The sequence below is a fragment of the Myiozetetes cayanensis genome, unplaced genomic scaffold (genome assembly GCF_022539395.1).
Source record: "Myiozetetes cayanensis isolate MyiCay16 unplaced genomic scaffold, myiCay2020 scf5-8, whole genome shotgun sequence".
NCBI lineage: Eukaryota > Metazoa > Chordata > Aves > Passeriformes > Tyrannidae > Myiozetetes > Myiozetetes cayanensis.
Window position 1 is genome coordinate 63,169,028 of NW_026087742.1, and position 24,924 is coordinate 63,193,951.

At 37.3% G+C, this 24,924-nt stretch overlaps 1 protein-coding gene across 1 annotated transcript in view; it reads right to left on the reverse strand.

Moving 5' to 3' along the window:
- Positions 1-24,924, reverse strand: part of FREM2 (FRAS1 related extracellular matrix 2) — a 124,438-nt gene that overhangs the window by 56,443 nt on the left and 43,071 nt on the right. The window contains exons 3-4 of the mRNA XM_050331611.1: positions 2,801-2,947; positions 443-673 (exon numbers count right to left, since the gene is read on the reverse strand). Coding sequence (XP_050187568.1) covers positions 443-673; positions 2,801-2,947 — 378 coding nt within the window. The remainder of the gene's footprint in view (positions 1-442; positions 674-2,800; positions 2,948-24,924) is intronic.

The following is a 24,924-nucleotide window of genomic DNA, read 5'->3' on the forward strand; positions in this document are numbered from 1 at the left end:
GTTAAACTCTATTCTTCTCAGTGACTAAATATGGATGTCAGATAAACTCTGGTTAGACTTTCCTGTGCCATCCTCTGCCACATGAATTATCATGACAGAGTAAATCAAGTCAGCCTTCAGCCATCTGTGGAGATAAATTCTATTTGCAAACATATTTAATGGAAAACCTGTTATACCTCAAATAAAAACAAACAAACAAAACGCCCCTAGAAATACTGTATCACAGGAAAAATATAGGTATTTCATAAAAGCATGCTACCTGAGTTAGCTATTCATGAAGCATTTAAAGAGAGAGAGGACAAAAGCCAATGCCCAAATCTGTCTTCAGAAATATTCTGAGGAAAGGTAACATTTACTATCCACTGTTACACATAACATTTGCCCTCCAGTTTATTTTTGGTATATGCACATACTGGCAGTACAGTTCTGGAAAAGTTCTTACCATCTCCTGGGTCAATAATTTCCACTGTGGATGCAGCAGGAAATTCCAGAACTGCCATGACAGGCTCAGAAAGAACAATTTGAAAGGACTCAGACTGTTCATGTTCACCATCACTCAAAATCCGTACTCGCCATGTAGCTAAGGTTTGACCAGGATTAAACTGCACTTGCTTCTGGGCTTTTCCTCTGAAGTCTTTATCTTTCCTGGCCGTACCATCTTTGGTGCTAATACCTGTCAAAATCAGAAGTTCAGGTCATTAAAAACATCACTGATAATTTTTCTCCCATTATGTCATCTTTAAAAAAGAAGATTTAGAAAAACATACTTTTCACAACATGGAGAATGTCCATGCCAAATCCATTACTCTTGATCAATTTTAAATTGGATGTCACACACAGAGGGGCAAGCACATCAGTTAACATTATGAAAAGCAGTTTGGACAGAATTAGGCAAAGTAAAACTACTTACTAGGAGAATTCTACATTCTCTGAGGTTACAGACAAGTTTCAATTTCCCCATGATTCAACTATAGATGCCCAAAACAGACAACAATGCCTTTTAGCATTCTAGGTTCTCTTCTGCTCCAGAACATCTAAATAACATGCTGACTGAAAACCTAGAAAATATGTTTTTCTCTTGGAAAAAATAAAGACACCTCTGAAAAATTCAGCCTTTAAACGGAAAGCTAAGGAAAACACAAAGACCAAAATGGGTATAGCATATTGAATAAAGATGAAAGAAGGTGCAAAATCTGAGCCATTGTTCTCACTGCCACTGAAATAAGCGTTTTTAAAAATTGTTATCCTCTTATTTCAAAACTTGAATAATGACAATCATTAAATTCAAGTGAAGTTGAAACTGCAAGGCCATGGGATAAAATCCGTAACAACTCAATCCACAGAAATAGCACAGGCCTTTCAGCCTTGGACTCCGACTGCTCTAAAATAGCTTTTCATTGGCATTTCACCCCAGTTTAAGGCTGTCTAACAGGTCCTCATGGAAATCAGTATTTTAGAACTATCTCAAACTCATGCCTATGGCCTTGTTTAAATCCCACAATGCCACTTAAAGGCCTTTCTCAGGTTTGTAGAAAACAGAATTCAAACCTCCCTTCTCTGACTGTTTTTTCCACCTGTATAATGTATAATGCATTGAAACATATTGCCTGTCCCTACAAACCTGGTCTCTCTTGCTTCGGGCTTGTGCCTCCTCCTAAGTCATAGCCAATATTTTATACAACCTATAACCCTTCAGCTACTTTGGCATTCCACATGGACCAGTGCTTACAGAAAATTCTGTAAGGGCTGTACCTGAAGGATCACTAGTCACATCAGTATCTGTTATTCAGTGCCAAAAATTAATTTAAACCATTCATCCTTAACTTTGTATTTCGTTTATCTCTTCCATTCTTTTTCTTTCTTTCAAAGAACTGTATTATCAAAGTTAGTTCACTGCTCAAAACAGAAGCTTTTAAATTAGATCCAGTAAGCTAAGGCCTATATTCCTTAAATCTCATGCCAAAACAGGTGTTCCAATTACATCTCACTACCTGAAACTCAGATTCTTATTCAGAAAGAGACTTAAACAGAAACCTGATTTCTAAGTATGAGTTTGTGCTCCATGCCAGGTAAATGCTTATGTATATCTGCAAAAACAGCTTTAAATTGAGTGCTTTTTCTAAGCAGTGTAAGCTCGCCATAGGTTTCAACATGAAATTGTACAAGGGTAATGTTCCTTGGTGCAAGTGCATCAGAGGATGGGAACAGATCCAGAAGCTAGAAACAGGTGTGAGGTTGAAGAATATGATAACACAATCTTTTTTTCACCTCTTTGCTCCCCAGACACTGCAAACAGTTTTCAACACCTCCTGTATCAACCTCAAATGACTGCCAACATTGACTGAAAAAAAGAGGCTAATGCTCGAAGCTGCTGAACAGACCAGCTTATAATAGTCTTCCTGAAAAATGTTACATGTTTATTGTTGTCTTTCCAATTGCTACAACTCTTTGTATTTATAGGCTAAGAAAAATCTGGACAGGAACTGTATTCTGTGAAACAAATCAAGAGTGGTATCAATCAGATCAAAGAAAGAAGGACTGTTTGGGTTGTTTAGTCAAAAATTAATTGCAGAAGACAAAAAAAAAAACAATCCAAAGGGGAAAATTTCAACATATAACTAAAGAAATCATACACTTAGTGTAACAAAAGATAATTGCTTTAATAAATAAATATATTGCTTTGAATAGATTTTGCTTAGCATGAAACACCAGTAATAGGATGTAGTTGTATTGATACATTTTATCAACTAGCTGGACAGTGATTTAGAGAAGCAATTAATAAAGTTAGAATTGAACTTACTTATAAAAGACGTTTCTCCCAGGTAACCTCTCCGTTTAAGAACAACATCAAGATATTTGGAGTCTTCATTTACTAAGTAATACTCCTTTTCTAAGGAGATCCATGCCCAGTTTAGGCGAAAATGTTGATTCTTCAGCTTATTGCCTCCTGCAAAACCAAATTATAATGATATAATTATAACTTTTTTATTAAAGACTGTTTTGTCTTTTGAGGTTCATGCAACCTTCTACCCTGGGTAAATTGTGTATCTACCTGGAAATCACAATCCAAAGGTTTTAAAGATTTAAAACTAAGAAATAAGTAAAGAACTCAACCATGATCCACCTGGTACACATAGAAATAAATTTTATCTTAGATGCATAGTATCCTAATTTTCTTATTTTTCAAGGAAAAAAGATCAAGAATTAATTAAAACATATTTGGAGTGCCTATTTTAGAAACTAAAAAAAAACATGTGGATGACCCAGGTTGCTGCAGATCTGTATTGGTATTTTCAAGTAACACACAATGTAGGACATCATGTGGAACTTCCCCGATACCACCAGGCTGCCAGAAGCACTAAAAGACCCTTAGCATTCTGAGAGAGTGGAGATGATACCTACCACATTTTAGATTGAATTTACCTATGCAAACTAAAAACTAAAAACCTGATATTTCTCCACTTCTTGGTTTAGAGTTCACACATCAGCTCTGTGTGGTTTTAGGAACAGCTTTCACATCTTCAACAAGATTACATATCCCCGATGCACACCACAGTTTGTAGCTATGCTAAGGCCCTCCTAAGCTTAAATGCTTGTTGAACTGAGTATGATTGCCTGTGCCATCTGAAAAGAGTTAGAGAGATAAAAATGCTTATTGGAATTATCTTTAACTGCTTTGCAATGACCTATCTTTGCAATATGATGACTGCCCCGAACTGAGCAAGCTGCTGAAATGTGTTTTGAGAGTCAATTTTCAATGCACCAAAAGACGCCCTCAGTTCTTTTTACACACAGACCACAGTAGCAACACTCCTGGTGAAGAAAATAGACTCCAGGAATCCTCTCCAAGGTACTGTAGCAGTAGCATAACAGCTTGCCTGCAGTTACACTGGACGTGGATGGTTTCCGCGCACTCAAACACTGGGAATTCAAAGCACAGGACAGCCTGCAGTACACTCAGCTAGGGACATGGCTGTTAACATGGATCAAGTCAGTGTCTGCCTTGAAGACTATTTCCTCATACAATAATTGAGAGAACCTTCACAGTCCTCCTCAAACAAAAATGCCTATATATATTTATCCACAGAAGTAGGTTCCCTTTTTGAACACGCAGCAATGCAGGAATACAGGAAAGATCCCTCCAAGTTTTTGAGGGGATAATACAGAAGTCATTTAACTCCAGTCTAAAACATTAAGCACCAGTCTAAAAGTTGAACATGAGTTAGCCTAATTTTTCACTTGCAGCAGAAATGAAGCTGTTGTGTCTACAATTAGTGGTATTTGTATAACTACAAAGCAAGAGGAAATACATATTGACATTACAGGCTTTATGGAGTTTTTCTTAAGGCTAAGGAAGCAATATCAACACATAAAATGCAAACAGATGGTCCAGTTAAAAACACTACTTTTTTTTTTTTTTTCAGTTGGCAAGTTAATAAAAAGAGCTAGTACCCGTTTCATTGACTGTAAATCAAGTATTTATACAACAGATTGAATATCTCAGATTGATGCATTTCTGATAAAATACACCATAGCTTTACTTCCTCATGGACAGTTTACCTCCACCTGTTCACTGATTATCCACAGCAAAAAGTTGTTTCTTGTCACTGTAAGGATTCTGGGTGCCACAGATAAAAGGGCATGACAAATCAATTTCTGTATATCGTGCTCTTGAATATGTTTTTTATTACTCAGGATAATCCTCTACTTTCTATAGCAATAACAAAACAAGCTGTTCAGCTCACTGATGGTAGATGCTCACTCAGCAACTGTCTTCCGGGAATGTTGTCTCATGTGGAAGACTGTAGTCTAATTTCCTTCCCACAAGGTGCTGCTACAGAACAAGGTTTGCTCAGGTAACAACTGTATAAAATGTGCAAGAAAATTAATACTTCTTCAGAAGTTAACATGTTTCTGTATACAAGGCAGTGAATAAAGTAATTCCTCTGAATAGCAGAAGAACATATCTCCTTATTTCAATTAATTCACGGCTTAACTACTGGAGGAAGAGACAAATGAAGGTTGGTTTACCCCCTCCAGTTTCTTCCATTCTTGAAAAATTAGGCAGCCATTCCACAGGTTTTCACTCTGCTTCAAAGATAAACTTCCACATTTCTTTATTGACCTGTCTACTAGGAAACACCAAGAACTACAGTTGAGCAATCTCACATAAAGGTAATGGTACTGCGTAAAGGAAAGGAAAGAAATGATTCCTGGACTATCTCCCTGAACTCCTCACCCTGCTTCTTTCTGCTCTTTTGATCTCTACTGTTGCTGATAAAGGGGAAGGTTACAAACACACATATCAAAAGCTGTAATGAGCACCACAAGAGAGCCAGTAACTACAGTGTTACAGCAGTAACTACACCAGCACTTTCATTAGGTTAGCCATGTTATATCTTCACACTAGTTTCTGGGGACAAATGTAACAGAATACGCCCTATTCTCTAATCTAGTGAGAAAAGCCATTTGTGTGCCACCCTTGAACACACTGCCCAATTTAATCATAATTTGACAGAAGGATAAAAAAAAAGGATGAACATTTTCTGTGAAATAGATGAGAGAGAACCAATTAGTAACATTAGTAAGAAAAAATGCTGCTACCTGAGCTTACTAGAAATGAGAATGTCAGATACTGGAAACCTCCCAGATGAAGGAAAATCTTCTAGCAGAGTTCATACCCTTTTAGACAAAAGATATTCTAGCCAAAGGATAGAAGACAAAAACAAATCTGGCATATTTTGTTCTCTTATCCAAAGAACTCAAGGTTTAATGTGTTGTAGACACAGGCACACAAGCTACATCTTACACACAGATCTCTTACAAACAAAATTTAGGAAGAAAAAAACCACAAGAAAGACAATATAAAAGATTTGATACTGTCTTCATTCCACCTATTTCTTCCTTTCAGCAGTTTCTTTCTATTTTTCTCTTAGAATACAAGAAAACCAACAATGAATAAAAAAGTTATATTTCTACGAAAGCCTCCATTTTTACAGACATACTTCTGCCTCTGAAATATATATTGTTCACCTTTCAGAATGCGCAGTACTAAACCTCTTTTTGAATGAGATTATTTGTGCCTCAAAATATGCAGAAATACATGCATTTTTCCCCAGCAGATTTTAAAAATGCTTGTTGTGACCCTGTGTTGTAGACACTTTAATTACAGCCACCTAATCCTTGCCAAGATGAATTCCCCCATGCCTGATCTAGATGAAACTGCTACCACATAGTAGAGCCAAGCACTACATAAACATAACATCTGTAAAGAATATTGAAAGTATAGCTTTTAGAAATCATAAAATTTCAGAAATAAAATTACTCATGCTACTTCAATTGATTCACTATTACTTGTCTGCCCTACAATAATATTTCTAGATGCTGATGAATTGTGTATTGCTCACTAGCACTTCTCTTGGGCACAGTCAAACATTTAGTTGTTGGGCAAGTAATTAGGCCTTTATACCACAGTGACAGTTTTGTTTTTGTTCTTCTTCCAGACAAGTGCTTGCAATACAAATGCTTGAGAACTTCGGAGAGGGAAGCCATTACTTTCAACACTAAGGAAAAGGAAGGAGGGCCATGTTAGAACAAGGTAAATCCAAAATATCTTTGCTTATATATCAGTGAGATGTGGTTGGCAAGATGTTGCTATAGTAAGGCATGAAAACTTGTTTCTTGAATTCTGACAGAGATCAGAGTGCAGCAGTGCTTAAATCAGAAGATGCTACACAGGATGTGGTGCAGATAGACACTTACAGGAAACAAGTTGGCAAGAGCTGTGAGACATTTAAAAACTTTTTAAAGAGCTAAAATTAAGGATCTAGAGTACAGGTGAGTCACAAAGTGATTTCATGACTGAGGCTTCTGAGGACAAAACCTTCTGAGAAGATATGCCTGAATATGACAAGTCAAAGATGGATGTAACTTGGAATTGGTCTTTATAGGAGTCATGTCAGTAAATTGTTCACCTGTCAGAAAACAGTGATGTATTATTTTTCCACAGGTCATCAAACAAGAAATTCCTAAAAAGATCAAGTCATCTGGAAAAACCAGTTTCAGTTACACAACATGAATAAAAGAGGAGGAGGAAGAAGACTTGGTCAGTAAACTGCTTAAAAGGAAAAATAATAATATTAATATTCTCATCTAAGCATTTATCTTTCCAACCACGCTGCTCAGGTATTTTAAAGTTATAAAACCACTATGAAAAAATATGGATTAGATTGTCAGAACCTTCTGTCATGATGCAAAGAGCTCAGAGAAGGAAAGAATCAGTTCCAGTTTTCTGCCAGATCACAGAGATATGTGAAGGCAGCATAAAAAATAATTCAAGTCTCTTTAACACTGGTGACCTGAGAGGCCATAAAGAATGGCCCTTCCATACAGAAAGTCTAATTGTAGCTTTGCTGTCCCTAGGAGTTACCCCAGACCCTAATTCATAAATAAAAGCATATAACTACATCACAGTATCCACTTATTGATACAAAAGAAATTAATGCATCTTGATGCAGATATTGGCTTCCCTACAAAGTATCCATGGCATAAATCAGAGATGGATCAGCAAAAGAGTGCCTTCCGTATATAACCATAGCCATACAGACTCTTTGTGTCCACAAGACACATCTGTACAAACACAGCTATCTTTGACCTCTAAGAGCTTCATGGTACAACATATCTGCTCTCCTTAGTCATTAGGTGAGGTTGTTTAATGGGAAACCCATAAATTCTTCTAGGACAAAGAACATATATCAAATACAAGAAAGACAGAGAAAAGAACAACCAGTAAATAAAAATAGGAAGAGTTTCTTCAAATTTTTTAGTATTGGTCTTTTCTCCTTCCTGTTCTTATTTTGCTTTCTAAACAGACTGCAAAAGGATGTTAATAAGGAGAACCAGAGCAACTGTGACATATTAACAGATCAGAAATCATTTTATGGTAATGCAATACTTGCTGGTTTGTTTGCATGTCTGCAAAAGCTACAGTTTTTCTTCCTTGCTTCAAAATATTTGACCCTATCGGGTGCCTCACTTAGACAAGGTTACTTGGCACTACTCTGTCCTTCTCTTTGCTATGGATCTCCTCATTGCAGTAGGTACATGAAACATCTGAAAAAGGAAACCCACTCCTGAATTTGAGTTCAAAGACACAGAGAGAGGGAAGAAAAGGGAATTGTCCACTTTCAGAAATCTGTTCCGCTTTTTATTCTCTGATTAGCACCTTTCTGTGCCAGACCGACTCAGTTAATATATGCCAGGATAAAGTTACCTCTACAGTTTTACTAGAAGTAAAATGTGATGTGAAATACCAAAATCTTAGCCCCCAGCATCATGATTCTTCACTTAGCCTTGAAGCACCCTGTAAACCTTAGCACTTTCCACTTCCCCAGACTATTTATTAGACATTCATGGTAAGTATAAACCTGTTTTTATCAGACTACAGGAGAAACACATTATTTTAGGTGATTCTTCAAGTCAGAATAAATATACAGATATTGTATCTTCAGTTCAAGGCACATAGTTTCAACAACTCTGATTTGGTATACTGTGTCATGGTGCCAGTACACTCTAGTTCCAGGTCAAAAAGGCAAAGTAAATTTTTTTTGTTGTTTGTTTTTTTGCTAAACTATTAAAAAAAATCCCAGCAATAAAATAGATAATAAATGTTCTGTATTCAATGTATTGGAGCAGCACATCATTGGACTAGATGACCTTTAAAGGTCCCTTCCAACACAAACTAATCTATGATTCTATGATCATATGTTATTCCCTCTTCCATGACCATCAGAAAAGGAATATCCTATAAAACTGACTTAATTTCGTATGGAAACTGCAGAAGTGAAATGCCTAAGTAAAGCCAGGACATAAAATATGCCACCACAATGTTCTGAATTTACCTCAACAATGCATAAGCTAACTTAATGATTTTATCCAATTAGAAACCCATTAAAATGCTTCACCTTTGTAAGTGCCTTTCAAATGTACTATAACAGACTCCAATTACTAAAATAACTTGCTGAACTCTGCACCCTCCTGCACTCTGTTTGCCACTGTAACTCAATATATCTGCAGAATAGCCAAAACCAACCCCCTAAACTAGCCCCTGGTGATTAGGGACTAAAACAATGCTTTCTCTGACTTCTCATGAGAAAACACACACTTCCCAGCATTATGGACTTAGTTTGCCTGGAGTGTAATTGCTGGTATCCAGTGAACTGCAGACAGTTTCCGTCTTTCAGTAGTTTCTGTAACTCTTTTTTCACTTTTATTTTATGTCTATCCCCAAGAATCAAGTTGGAATGGCCACATTTGCCTGGGTTCAGTCTAAATAAATGCTTGAAGTCACGTAGCAGAAGAAGTATCTGAAGAATATTGTGTAGTTGCTTTGTTACAAAAAGACAAGAGGAACTGAGAGATGAGACGTGAATGTAAAGGTTAGCTGGTGCATATTAAATTTGGATCCTCGTAAAATTCAACTAAGCGTGACTAAGGATGTCTCCAAGCACAGTCTGGAGATTCACACTGGGTTAATTTAAGGAATTCCCAATTCAAGTCTGTGTCCAGTTCTGCAGGAGATTAACCAGATTCTGATTAAGAGATTAACCTGATTTTCATTAACAAAAACTGTGGAAGCAAATAGGCACTGCCTCTTCAGCCATTTAATTTCATAGCTTTAAATTAATTTCAGTTTAAATCAGCTCAGCACAAATTAGTTCCCCAAAATCCAGGATAGCTTCAGTCTGTTGGCTGCACTAAGAGCTATGAGTTTTCAAAGGAAAGAGCAAAGTGGATAAAAAGGAACCCGATCTGAATCATCAGAAAAACTGATACTGGAGCACTGTGTGTGATTGAAAGCCTTTACAGATATTAAGTGCTTAGCTTTGTAACTGATTTCAAGGGAATCCAAAAGAACCACTTTCTGTTTTGGGATTCCATGCTGTAAGCAAAGGAATTGCTCTGCAGGATGATGACTGCTTCTGAGCAGAAAAAAATTCAGAGCAGACAAATTCAATAGTTTCAGTGAAAAACCACTACTGGCAAAACACAGAATGTTTTTGCTTAGGTCCCAGTGCACAGGAGCAATCAACTGGCTCCTGGTTCATAAAATATGAAGACAACAGATCTGTTTTAGAGATCCTATAAGAGATCCTACTCAAAGGTAGTAGTCATATAATCTAATGTTATCATGTAAAAGATATATGTTTAATTTAAGCTAGCTATCTAGGCACAGTGAGTGGAAAGAACTACATCTTCAGGAACTGCAGGTACATCTTTTATGAACAGCTGAATCACCCTCTGGAAAGAACTGACCCACTCCATCGAAGAACAGGTGTGTAACCCTCCAGTCTAGATGGCTAACTAAAGCCCAGTGATGCCATCTTCTTGAAAAAAAAGGGTCCTGAGAAAAGTCAGACACAACTGGTCTTGAATTGTAATTTGGGAAACCTGTAAATTTAAATACTTTAGAAGCAATCTTAGGAATATTTAAAATAGCAACAAAAAGACTCATTTGGTTTAGAAGAATTATTCTGTTACTGTAAAGTTATTTCTACGTTGTCATTAAACTAATTAGCACTTTGTGTAGTCACAAACTAACTTTGCATGAGACAATTACTTTAAATTGCCTTGTGAGTAGTAACAGAGAAAACCCAAACATACCACTCAAGCTGTCATGTCTATCATTAAACAATGCCCGTATTACCTAAAGCAGAATACCTTTTTCCTAAAGATCCACACCCTGCACATCCCTCTGAAGAAAAAACCCACCACCTGGATTAGTAAGACTTCATACATGCATGGCCTGCAGCAACAAGTAAATTTATTAGATCTCTGGCAACACATTCTTAAAATAAACTTTAATAGTTTTCAGGTCTCTGCTTACTAATTTGTTTTCTGGCGCCAGACAATTTCTTCCTACATGCTCCAGCTGAAATGAAGTAAGGTTCATTTTCTCATCTCACAGAATAACGGGTTTAGCTCAAATAGCTTAGTTATTGTCACATATGGGAATTTTTTTTCTGGTTTATACCTTTAAAGTACTGCTACACATGTATTAGCCCATAGGAAAACCACTGTCATTTAAAGCCTAATCAGACAAAATGTTAAATTTGAGGGCCATAGGGTATCCTAAACCCTGGTCTCAAAACTTATGAATAATAACAGAAAAGTGTACTGCAACCTCACAAATGAAAGACGTTATAATAGAACAGGATCCAGGAGAAATACACTTAAAATCAAAATATCATCTCACTTAATATTGCAGTATTTTAAGAAATTCCTTTTTTTCTGGGAAAACCAGTATCTATATCTATCTATATATACACACACACTCCAATTTCCCTTTCATTAAATTAAATTTTCATTAAGAACCCACCACTGCAAACTCCTATATATGTGTCTAATATTTCAATGTTTGCAAAACCATTCTCATGCTTAAAACTACAGTGCATGAGTGGGTACCATCTAAAACTGAGGCCTCCAATTTTTCACAATGAATTTTAAATTGTTACTTGTGTCAAATTGCCAAATTTCCCTTGAAGAAGAAGTAATTGAACTTTTAAACTCTAACTGTAAAACACTGGTTTTGCAGAAATTCCACTCCATTTCAAATCACAACCCAAACTCATAAATCTTAACTTTTACAGCCTTAAGAGGAAAATGTATGCAAAAGGGACTAAAGAGATTGTTATTATTTGCAAAACCTATCCTAAAAAAGTTGGAAGAGTGTTTCCATTTTATCAACTGGACTTGCAGCTCACTGAGCACTCATACAAAAACTATTCTTTAAACTCTGTGTCAAAGTGATTGAACTGCTTTTTTTCATTAAGAATTCACTTCCACATAATTGAATTTTCTTTCCTTTTCTCTTCTGGCAATACAACAAATGAAATGCCTGACTGACTGGAGGAGAATAAATGTCAGGCAGGTTCATTTAACATTTATTTTTAATTAATTTCAGAGTAATTGTACCAGGTAATCTCAAATACTTACTTTTTGATATTGTTTGACCAGAGAAACTCCTTTGTGGTGCCTTTCATCCTTTTTAAGCTATGCCAAACCTATAACCGTTTGCAGGTGATTTAGTCCTGCTCAGCAAAGGCAGATTAAAAAAGTGAAAACTTACAAAATTGTTGATATAAACAAGAACAAAAAAGGGTTCCTTTTTAAGTCACTAACTTGGACTTAAGACAAGCCTTGCAAAAAGCTACTCAAAGATATTAGTTCTGCTGAGGAAAGAAATACTTTTGCATTAATGGATTATTTTTATATATGACGGCAATTTTTTTTGCATTACTTGAGGTCTGTCCTAAGGGATACAACTGCAATTATAATATATTCCTGCATTATTTTATCTCAAATTCCTATGTTGCAGTATCAATGTATATTGCAAAATGAAAAAAAAATTAAAAATGGGAGAATTCAAAAATTCCTTAAAAGATTCAAACCAAGATGTCAGAAATCTGTTTAAATATTAAAATTAAGTGCAATGAAAGTACTTCAGAAATGAGTAGTAGAATAGAGACATCAGAATAATATGACCGCTGTGAGTTTTCCAAGAGAGAAGCTAAAGAGACATAAAGCTAGAGGGACAGGAGACAGAAATGACTGTGAAATTATGACAACTCAGTCTTGATATATGTTGCTTCCATCATATCATTTCTCTCCCTCTTTCTCTCTGCATCTGCAAGAAAACTTGACTTACTCTTTGAGATAAGTAGCAATTAAATTAAAATCATCAGTAGAATCATTGCATCTTGAAAATTAGTTTTTAGTATACAACAGATTTTAAGAACTTATTTATGTACAGTTCACATTTTACTCAGCTTGAAAAGAGATTACTGGTTCAGCTATTATTCCCTGTCTTAACAGCAGAATACTGCACTGTCTTGATAAGTGAAGAGTCATATTTACATAAAAACTCCTTTATTTATGATAGATTTGGCACGATTCTTTTCAAAAATTTCTCATTGAAATATCAAATATCAGGGTGTGGTTTTTGACATGCCAAGTTGAAGTTGATTTGCATCACTCAGGATTCCTTGATCAAGATTTCCACAACCAATCTCCCACACGCAATGAGAAACCAAAATCCTTCAGTGTCAGGGAGACAATGTTTTTCTCAAATCAAGTCCACCTCCCCCTGAATCTGCTGGCTATCGCATACAGGCAGGTGAAGGTCTGGCTACCTCTGGTCTCAAGGTTACATTTTTTGCCTTGGTGTTCGTACAGAAACGTGTGGAGGTGCGACCACAGCAGTTTTAACACGCCAGCTAGCACAAATGTTTATCAGTTTTAAAGAAAGGTGTTTCCCACCCTTTCTTGAAAGAGAGCTGCATAGCACTCACCTGCTGGGACATGACCTCAGCCTCCCACATGTTACCTGCTGTGGCTAATAATGTTTCTGACACACAAACCAGAGAGGTTCCCTGGGCTGCAGCACGACAGGGGGCACTTGGGAAGTCTCTGGGAAAACTCCTCTTGCCTGCAGCAATTCAAACGATGTTGATGACACAGTGCTGAGCTGTCATCACCTACCTCCTCCTTTTGGCCAGGGGTGTTAGTCATTATTTTAAATTGATTTCATGTCTGTTCAAAATATTTATTTTCATTTCCCCTCTAAATCTGACAACATTCTTGCTACCTCTTAGGATTTCTGCTTCTTGTAGGGTGCAGCACCCTGATGGAGCCTGAGGCCCACGGGCTCAGAAAGCTGATTCCAGGAATGCCCCAGAAGACCCGTGGGCTGTAGGACCATGAAGAACAGTGGATAAAGCAGAAGCTGGAGCACAGGGTGGAGGTGAGAGGATGACAAAGCTCACCAGTTGCTCAGTGAGATTAACAAGACATCTCAGATGAAATCAGCCTGGGCAGCCCTCCTGCCACATAAGTAGAGATGGTCGCTGAAATCCCTCTAGCTGATGATTGCCGTAGAGCTACCTGTGAAAGCCTCATGGTTTAGGAAGATAAGCTCTCTCCCGCACACCTTTTAAGGATACATTTTTTTCCTTCTTACCATAATTAGAGAAGAAAATTAAAGTCTTAATTAGCAGGATTGATTAATGAGAGGTGCATAAGAAATGCATAAATTACACTCTTAGGATTTCTTTCTCTGTTCTATCAGGTCAAACAGGTGTCAATATCAATTGATTTAACATCAGAAGATGGGATGGTAAAAGTATTAATCTTCACAGAGGCAACTATCCAACACATAAAATGTCACTGATTGCTGGGCCTCTGTTGACACCTCCAGAAAGACACACAATTTCAGCCCATCTATAAAAGCTGAGTGACCAGGTGGTCAACCTGACAGCAATACATTGCTGATCCTCCTATGCAAAACAATCTCTGCCACACATTTTAATGAAAAATATGTCAGTGACTCCTTATCTGTTCAGAGATACATCTAAAAAGCTATGTGCTACATAATAAAGTTTCAATCATTGCAACACTTGCATGTAATTTCAGTCATACAAATGCCCACACCCTTGCAAAATGAGATCATTGACTTCCTACCTGCTATTCCAATCTGCCATGTTCCTCTGTGCTAGTGAAAATTTCCTGCTTTGACCTTGGTCTACTGGTTAGTCCTATCTTGTCACTCGGAAGCGTGGACTCTAGCCTTAAGCTTTCCAAAGAAGTACCCTAGTATTATGTTATCTATTTAAGAAAATAATTTGTTTATCCAGGTCTCCATCTCCTGCCTTTTCAAAGAGGGAAAATATTACTAGTCTTATTTGTGAAGTTGTATTGGGACTGGTTGAGACGAAGTTCATTTTCCCCACAGAAGCTCTCACAGTGCTCTGCTTAGCACTGATAGTTAGAAAGGTGTTGTTAAGCAGTGTTTTGGCTACTGCTGAGCAGTGCTGACACAGACTAAGCACTGTCTCCAACATTCTGCCCCCCATCAGTAGGCTGGCAGTGGGAAAGATCTTGGGTAGAGACACAAGTAGGGCAGCTAATCCGAACTGACCAAAGGGATATTCTCACTAATCTCCACCTATAAGAGCAGAGGCTTCTTCCCCTTCTCTCCACCTCCTATGGTGGAGCACTTCAAAAATTGTTGAACAGATGAAACTAGATGCCAGTTGACTAAATGGAACTAAATGGTTGAAACTGGATGAACTTTAAGGTCCTTTCCAACCCCAAACCATTCTGTGATTCTAAAACTGGGCACTGCAGTCCAAATGAGGCCTCATGATAAGATTTTATTACTCTCTTTGACTCAAACTTCTCAAGATAACACATTCTGACCTTGAAAAGTTGTTATTCAAACATATTTCTAATCCTTTGGACACGATTCTTACTAAATTCATACATGTTTCAGATTTCTTAGCTGCTGAAATATAAGCAATAGCTCTATTCTTCACTTCTTCACACACTTACTAAATTCTTGGAATGAGACTAATACAGTCTAGCCTAACCATGGGAAAGCACTTTCTTTCCACTTTCTAGTTAATGAACAACTTTCAGGATAAGTTTGATAAAGACTCTTATGTTACAGAACATGGGAGGGAACAGTGAAGTGAAAGGTGTGTGTACTGTCTCAAAAACTACTTGTTCAATGCAGACACATTTACTCTAGTATGTGCTTACATTAAAGATGCCTATGCTATAGTCTCTATGTTCTTTTATTAAACGGGTATTTCAATCTACAATCACCAAGACATCTTAATGTGCTTTTGCTCATGAACACTGGGGCAAGACACAGGACATGCATCCTGTTAGAGCCACACAAACAAACTCCAGTTCAGCTGGTACATCCTCATGGCATAACAGATAATGCCACATGACTCAGCCCTGCCAGAATCAAAGATTTAATAGTCTGATGCTCTCCTGAGCCTACTAAGCCCAGCTGATTGTTGACTCCTGTGACAGTTCACTAAGGTCTATCTTGAGTATCTCAGTAAGGGACCATGTTGCTCCACAGACAGAAAAGTTTTATTTTTGGCTAGAGAGAAATAAATGAGGAAAGTAGATATTATCTTGGGTTCTCTCAGCACTTTTCCACAGTGCGCTCTACAGGTTGTCAGATACAATTGTTTCTCTCTTTTCTACTTTTTTGTGGCCACAGAAATAATTTTCTCTCCAGTCTGTCATCACATGCCCTTCTTGTGGTAAATACAGTAACAGCTGACACAGACACAATACAGGCCAAGTCTTCCAATCTTTTTTTTAAGGTTTCCTTTAACATTATTCAACAACTAGAGACACGGAGGTATGGAAGCAATATGTGTCAGTCAAATTTCATAGCCATTTTTCACACCAGTGTCCTCATAGGGCACTGCTTTCTCTGAGTCACGTTTTGAAAACCAGAAGAACAGCAGTTATTTAAATCTACTAGAGAACAGGCTGGCAAACCCTGTGGCATGAAAGTGGGTCTGGACTTTCTTTTAGACTATGGTTAAACTTTCTCTTCCTAAGAGATCCTGTAGTACAGCCACTCAAATACTGTAGAAGAATGAGATTTGGACAGTATACAGCATGGAAAAGTTATAACCTTTTAAGTTAAGTCTTTGTTCCCTTACCAAGTATGCAACAAGATCTGAATAAAAGAAAGGTTATGTAGAAGTGCATGGAAGTTTGACATAACAGCATATTGATTTGCAGTTCATCTAAGTACTACTCAAAGATATATAGATATATATGTATAATGATGGCAATATTCCGGGGAAAAAATAAATTTTGAGCATATCCAATAATGGCTATACTATATTTCAACTTTAAAGTCAACATGTGGTCTCTTCCTATATCCTACAGTGCTGAGCAAAGCCAGCTTTATAACATCAGCTTTCCACTGTCTAACATATTGACTGTAAAAGTCCCTGAGCAGATAGACAGGAATGTATCAGCACAGAAGTCCTTATATCTTGAGTGATTCTGCCATGTATTCAGTTGTTTGTGCTAAAGAGATGGTGAAAAAGAGTTATAACAAAATCAGGGATCAGTGACAAAATAATTAAGGAATTTCATTAATAGTACTGATTTGGCATATCAAACATTTTCATGAGTTATGAAATAGATTGGTTTGTATGTTTTAACTGAGTAGCTATTTTATTATTCAACAACTGGCAAACAGAAAGGTTGACTTCATTTTAGCAAAAGAAGATCATCATACATACCATATCTAACCAAATGCTACACTGAAAACAATTTTATCTCACTGATGGACCTACATACCACTTTTCAAAATAAATCTACTACTCTATTAATACCATTCAGCCCTTTGTGCACATACTGTACCAAACTCACAGTTTTAATACTCACTCTCTAGAACTTTTTTATATCTCACATATATAACTGTCTTTCAAGTTGACTCTAAATTCTACTTTCCTCCATAATTCTGCCTTATTGTTGATCTGATAGAATTGATTTGTACTTGATTTAAAATGCAGCTTCCTCAGTGGCTTTCAACAGTATAGCAGAAGATAATTTTTAGAGCAGTAAATCACAATAAAATGTGATACAAGAAAGAAGTGTTAGAGCTGAAAAGAAAACCATTAAAATCCCCAAACCAAACCCAAACCAGCATAAGTTTGAATAGGAACTAAAATAGTGGTTTTCTAGATCACTTTTGGTGTCAGAAGAAGGTTTAATCAATACGCTTTTGCCAATTCTAAATTTCTGCTTATACCACATCAAATGTGATGATAAAACATGCCCCATCATTTAGTGTTCTAATAAACCCACTGGTCGCAAAAATAATAATAATAATTATAAAAAAACCCAAAACAAACCAAACCAGATTTCCATATTAATACAAGTAGTGCAAAACTTACTGTGAATTATTCCTGTGAATTCCTGAATGCTCTTTGTATTCTGATATTTAATATTTTATAGAACTTTTTTGTCTGTAGTCGACATACAAGTGAATGCTTATAAATATCTATAAAGTCAGCAGTAATCAAGTATCCTGTGGAAATTTTGTAAAACATTTCAAGGAAAGAAACATAATGTAGCATGACAGAAAGAGAACTAAGTCTGATATGATGCAGTGAATTGCTGCAGATCTGCTTGAGGCAGGAAGGCTCTATTGAGGGATCTGGACAGGCTGGATCAACGGTTGTATGAGGTTCAATAAGGCCAAATGACAGGTCCTGCACTTAGGCCACAATAACCCTATGCAACACTACAGGCTGCGGGAAGAGTGGCTGGAAAGCTGCCCAGCATGAGTGCCAGTTGACAGTGGATGAACACAAGCCAGCAGTGTGCCAAGAAGGCCAATGACATCCTGGCCTGTAGCAGCAATAGTGTGGCCAGCAGGACCAGGCCAGTGATTGTCCCTCCGTACTTGGCAATGGTGAGGCCGCACCTTGAGTACTGTGTCCAGTTTTGGGCCCCTCAATTAAAAAATGACATTAAGGTGTTGGAACATGACCAGAGAAGAGCAATGAAGCTGGGGAAGGGTCTAGAGAGTGAGTCTTACGAGGAGCAGCTGAGAGAGCTGGCAGTGCTTAGTCTGAAAAAGAGAAGGCTCGGGGGACCTTATTGGTTTCTACAACTACCTGAAAGGAGGGTGTAGCCAGCTGGGGATAGGTCTCTTCTCCCAGGTAACTAGTGAGAGGACAAGAGGAAATGGCCTCAGACTGTACTAGGGGAGGTTCAGCTTGGACGTCGGGAAGAATTTTTTCAGTGAAAGGGTGATCAGGCATTGTGATGGGCTGCCCAAGGAGCTGGTGGAGTCATCACTCCTGGAAGTGTTCAAGAAACTACTGGACATGGCACTCAGTGCTATGGTTTAGTTGACATGGTAGTGTTCAGTCAAAGGTTGGATTCAATAATCTTGGAGATTTTTTCTAACCTTAAAGATTCTACGAATCTATGATTATATATTTGAGTCCATACATAAAACGTTCTGACACTTAATTGCCAAGAAATCTACAGTATTTGGGTCAATAATAGAACAGTATGTGAAAACTTTCATTATTTTCCTATGAAAACTAAATGGTGGATGAAGCAAAGAGATTACAGTACTTAAGAGTTCTTTCAGAGACATACTCAACAAGGTATAAATCTCTTGACTCTAGTAAGTATAATATTTATATCTTCTAACCTATGCCAGAATATTATTATTATTACAGGAGAAGAAAAATCGTAAACATTTATGTTTTAAAAAATATTATTTCTGCAATTCCCTCCATTCCTAGCATTTCAGCACTGTATATTGCAAACACCAACAGTGAACTCAAGGACAGCATTCATTTCTATAGTTTGAATCTGCCCAACAGACAGTGTGAAGAATTGAACAAACAATACTGTATTAGTATTAATTTACAGGTTAACATGAGTTAACACTAATGTATTAAGGATGATTTGTGTGGAACATGGAGAATATTATTAATGCTAAAGCATTTTAAACCTAATATGCTCAAATGATTGACACAAAATTTTTTTACCACGGAATTTTACATTTCTCCTATAAGTTTTGTAAAGAGTTTGGATTTATTTCTAACAGCTATGTATACTCTACTTTTAAGAAGCCACGTGGATTTCACTTGATGAACTTTTATACTTTCTTTGTACATTGTTAGATTAACAAAGAAACTTGAGACGCACTACTTTCATGGAATATTCTTTAAAATATGAAATCTGATACACATGGGACATACATATGCTCCTACACTGCAAGTCTCTTTCTTTCTCTCTGTATGTATCTTAAACAAGAGAATTACATAGGTGTATGTAAGTCCCTACACACACACACAAACATATAGTATTGCAGAGGGCCTGAACACTCAGTTAAACAGTTCATTAACTACAGTGCATTCACTCTGTATTCAAAATCAGTCTCATTCTGCAGCTCAGCTGAAGCAAATGAAGAAATGACTGCTCATTAAGATGAAGACCTGGTCCATATCTTTTGTGCTGCTCTGCCATCACAGAACAGCATGGATATTTATAACAGATGCTCAACAGTGAGATGCACTTCATACCACCAAAATAAATGGGAATAAACATGCTCACAGCACCAAACCCACAAAAATTTATCATTTTTTATTATTCACAATATGCACTGGGATTTATTTTTCATCTTACAGAAAATTCAAATCTTTATTCAGGACTGGAATAATCTATGTAATGGGCTGAGGATTAATTCTCTTCAGCTATTTCAAATTCATCAGTAACATGGATAATAATAATAATTCAATTATGGATAGTAAGAATATTTTGCTGTATGAAGCAAAATGAAATATACTGCAAATCGCCAGTCATGTTTTATGTATTAACAGTTCAATTCTACTTGCCTCACACTCCAATCCTGATAAGAAGCAATTCCAAGAATGATTCCCCATTAACCTTGTGCAGCAAGCTCCCACAGCAGATACATGAGAAATCAGTTCATACATATTCCCAAGACAATTAAAACAATTAAAACTTTCCATTCTGCTATTAAATCAAGACCAAGCACCCTGTTCTGGAGTGAAAAATGCATTCTGTGGAAACAACACAGTCATGTCAGGCATTTTCTTCTACCTTCGATACTGCACCTTAAGTTGGTATAACACACTGACCTGTCTTATCCCATTAGTCAGAATTTTACCTGGAATAAGCTTTTGTGCTGGACAGTACATCAGCTGTGAGCACTGCTGGTTCTTCAGAGCTTAACTCACTAGAAACACCCCAAAATGCAAAGAGATGCGATGGTTGTCCCAAACAGAAAACTCTTTGATGTGTATGGAATTCTTGTATCTCTTCTCTCTACTGCACTTACCTATTCATTCAACCCTATAAGTGGAATAACACTTATATCTCCCTGCCCAAGTATGGTTGAGTATATGTAACTCGTAGTTATAATCACAGCCCACATATTTGCCTTTTTATGAGTGATCCAGGCAGTAGACTTGCTGGTTCTAGTAACTTCAGTTCCTTTACTGTTCTTGCCGGCAGCAGCTGGAAGCTTTCTCCTACTTTCTCTCCAGAACTCTCTATGCAGGGAGACGTTACTGCATTGAATTACACTCACGCTATGTTAGACAGGTTTTTAGAAAAGCATTTATTGAGATTTGTTTCACATAAGTTTGGATAAGGTAGATGACTGTATCTTAAGATAGTTATCCTAAGCATCCTTTAAAGCCAATTGAAGTCTAGTCAGTGGATTTGGATCCTGCTGTCTAAAGATAGGTATTCAGGGTCATTTGAGACCCTTTAAGGTATCTGGGACATCTGCAGAAGCATGGCAAATATAACACAGGGTTAACAGGAAACCCATGCCCTTTGGCAGGGTGACTGGAGCCCCTCACAGTGCACTTGGTCCTATGCTGAGGGAACTGAAACCTGCCCAGTGGTGTCTGGAGAGCTATTCAGATCATCCTGAAGAAGACACTTGCATTGGCCAAGTAGTTTTGTAATTCCCAACTGTACCATCTATTTTTTCATGGACTACAATGGGACCTTTGACAGACACATTCAGAAACCTGCCATTTGGTCATCTAACTTTGTCTGTCTTCAATCTAGCACAGATTACATGTAAACTTTTTTTTTCAAAGAAGGGAGTATGCAGATTGAAGAACAAATCTCATGTTACATGGCAGCTGACTCTACTGCTAAAAGAAAAATTTGCAAGCCCTACCTCTTGGCACTGTATATTTGAGATGAATGTGTGGCTGTTTGCCTGCATCAAACAGGCAGCCTGAAGCAATATGGAAACAGGGTATGACAGGAACATGCCACAGAGTAGGATATGTTCTGAAGGAGACAGTATCCATTTCAGTGCTGGTCTCAGATTGCATTAAACTGACTTAAAATGCATCCCTGAGCCACAGCTCAGGGTATGTATGCATTCAGCAAATACAGACTAAGCACTCCCTAAGAAATCAAGAAATCCCTGTTCCCCCAGGGGCTCTCAGTCCCAGCTTCTGCTCTGTCCCCTTCCTGGAACTGGCATAAGTGGTTCTATGGCCATTTAAGGAACCGCTCCAGGGAACTGATCTCTAGTAGAACTAAATGTGGAAAGAAACAGTTTAATTTTAATCTGGGTGATTCCCCTGACCCAGAGTTCATGGCACAGCAGTAACAGTGCTTGTGCCAGTGTAAGGGAGGCAACAGCACAGTGGTAAATACCAGGGGTGGAGAGAGAGCTGGACTGCTGTGCTTGGCAGCAATGCTGTCTCTTGATGCTGAGAGCAAGCCCTTATGCTGGCATTCCTTGCTAGTATAAATCAGTGTGTTAGAATGTAAATCTGGCCATTAACCTGAAAAGCAAGTTTTCCATGCTACTTCCACTAAGAAACAACTTCACCCCATTTTTGATACCTAATCTAGAGTGAAACCAAGGAACACACAATTTGATCGTGACACAAATCACATAATGAAAGTGATTCCCGACAGAAGCCAGGAGTTGTTGTGGCAACCATTTGAAGAGGTCATAAAGGTTCCTGCCTTAAAATGCTTCCCAAGAAAAGCAAAAGCCTACAGATACCCAGGTTTTCTGTTAAAGTCCCTTTCCATCAGACCCATAGGACACTAATGTGACTGAGGGAGAGAGCTTTCCTTTTGATCATTTGTGAGGCATTACCTTGCATCTAATTGCCCAACAGCCACCCCATTTAAAGGTCAGTAGTCACTCCACAAAATGGAGATTTGATGTCCTAACAAGAAAAGCACACATGAAAAAATCAAACCCTTTAAAAATAATTCCCTGAAACTCATGCTTTACATACACACCCACAGGATACCTACCTGAAAACACACAAACATGTAGCATGTAAACCACCCACAAGAATGGATTCTAAAGTGAATGTGTAATTTAAAAAAGAAACTAAATGGACAGAAGCCTGGTTTGTTTTGATCTGCAGCAGATTAAAAAAAAAAAGGAATTTCTCTGATTAATAGAGTATCACTTGTACCAACGTGATAAATATGAAAATCTAGATAAGTATTAAGAAATTAAAAATATATTTTGTTTTTGCAGACCTCCTTAGCTTGAGAAATGTGTTGAGGGAGTAATTGCTGAATGTATCCACAATTGTATCCTATTTACTAAACCATTCAACATGCTCACACAAGAATGAAAGATGAAGAATATAGGTCTCATCTGAAAATCGAGATGTGTATAAGTTTCTCCCTTATGCAGTGCTTCAACTGAGTGCCCCTTCCATACATACTTTGGAATATACATATATGAAAACGGGAGAGGGAGTTTTTAGAAGGGCATGCAGTGATAGGACAAGGGGCAATGGCTTTAAACTGAAAGGATTGGCTTAGACTAGATATTAGTAAGAAAATCTTCACTGTGAGAGTGGTGGGGCACTGGAACAGGTTGCTCAGAGAAGCTGTAGATGCCCCACCCCTAGAAGTGCTCAAGGCCAAGCTGGATGGGGCTTTGAGCAATCTCGTCTAGGGGAAGGTGCTCCTGCCCAGGGCAGTGGGGTTGGAACTAGGTGATCTTTAAGGTCCCTTCCAATCCAAACTATTCTATGATTCTGTGATCCTGTGATTTTATGATACCAGTCCTGCAAACACACAAGTGACTTTTCTCAGCATAGTACTCCTATGGATATTGAAGTATTCATATAGATAAGTTATGTGAATGATTGACCCAGTAGCAGATACTTGCTGGAAAATCCTTACTTCATTGCTATACTTACATATTAGGGAATAAACAGATCTGCCTGACTGTGACAGACACTAAGGCAAATACAGGTAAGAAAATGCACTGTGAGTAGGATGAATCTGAACAATGTGCTCTTTGGTTTTCTTCATTCTTCTCAGTCATGTTACAATAAATGTAACTAAGACACACACATGCAAAATAAATTGCATGTTAACCTCTGGCACCAATTAAACTTTCTCATAATTTCATGTTTCTTCAAGTTTTAAATGCAGTGATGTTTTAAGAGTACATGACAGTGCATGCAAGAGAATCACCATATTCTCTTGCACAAATATCATGGAGGGTACAGAAAGAACCACAGATCTGATTCAATTTCACTGTTTTTTAGATTAATCTGAGCCTACAACAAAGCAAGGCTTGCTTCCTGCTCAAACAGTAACATTAGGAGCACAGAAGAAACCACCCTTAAAACATGTACAATCGACACAAAAAGGTGATGGCAATCATTCCAGACACATAGAAAATAGATCCGTGAATTAAAAAAAAACAGCAATAAAACCTGAAGGACAAGGAGGTACCAGTATGGCATTTTGGTACCTCATTTTAAGAAACATAATGATCAGCACTTGACCAACTGCCTTTATTATTTTATCATCTCACTGGCTATTTTAGTTGCAAGAACTTTATCAGTTTCTCTATTCACTAAGTACAAATAAATTTTATAAAACCTGCAGAGTAACTTAGTACCAGTTTTTGCTTTTGCTTTCTTTCATACATACTAAAATAAACTACTTCATATGTTTAAATACAAGAAACCCTGTGAAATGTTTTCTGGTTTATATTGAAAAGTCCAAACATTAAACACAAAATACAACTAGTTAAAAAGGCCAACCACTCAAAAAGGGAAGCTGTATTGTGACTGTAAGCTTTAAATCAGCTTTTGTGGTTGGCCAGGACTGAAACTAAATTTCATTGTGTCTAAAATACTAGCTTTGAAAAAATGAATGTGTACTTGGCCTACTTCTGGCTAACTTAGGCTTAATTTTTGTTATAATTATGTATCAAGAATAGTTTTTTTCAGAAACAACTTGGTTTGTGTTTGAAAGCAAAAAGAAGGATTGTGTCACTGAGCAAGGCTTTGCTTTTATTATTAATTACAGAAAAAAAAACCCAACAACAATTATTTTTATCACTTTTCTCATGGTCACTGTGATGTGATCCACCTTTAACATGCCCCCTTCAGTCAACGGGGAATGCTAAATGATATCCAAACACTCCCATTCATCTGCCCAACAGAGACTTTAAAGGTGTGTTCAGTCTTTTTGTTAAACAGTTTTTGATGACTTTACACTGAACTTTGACTTACGTTT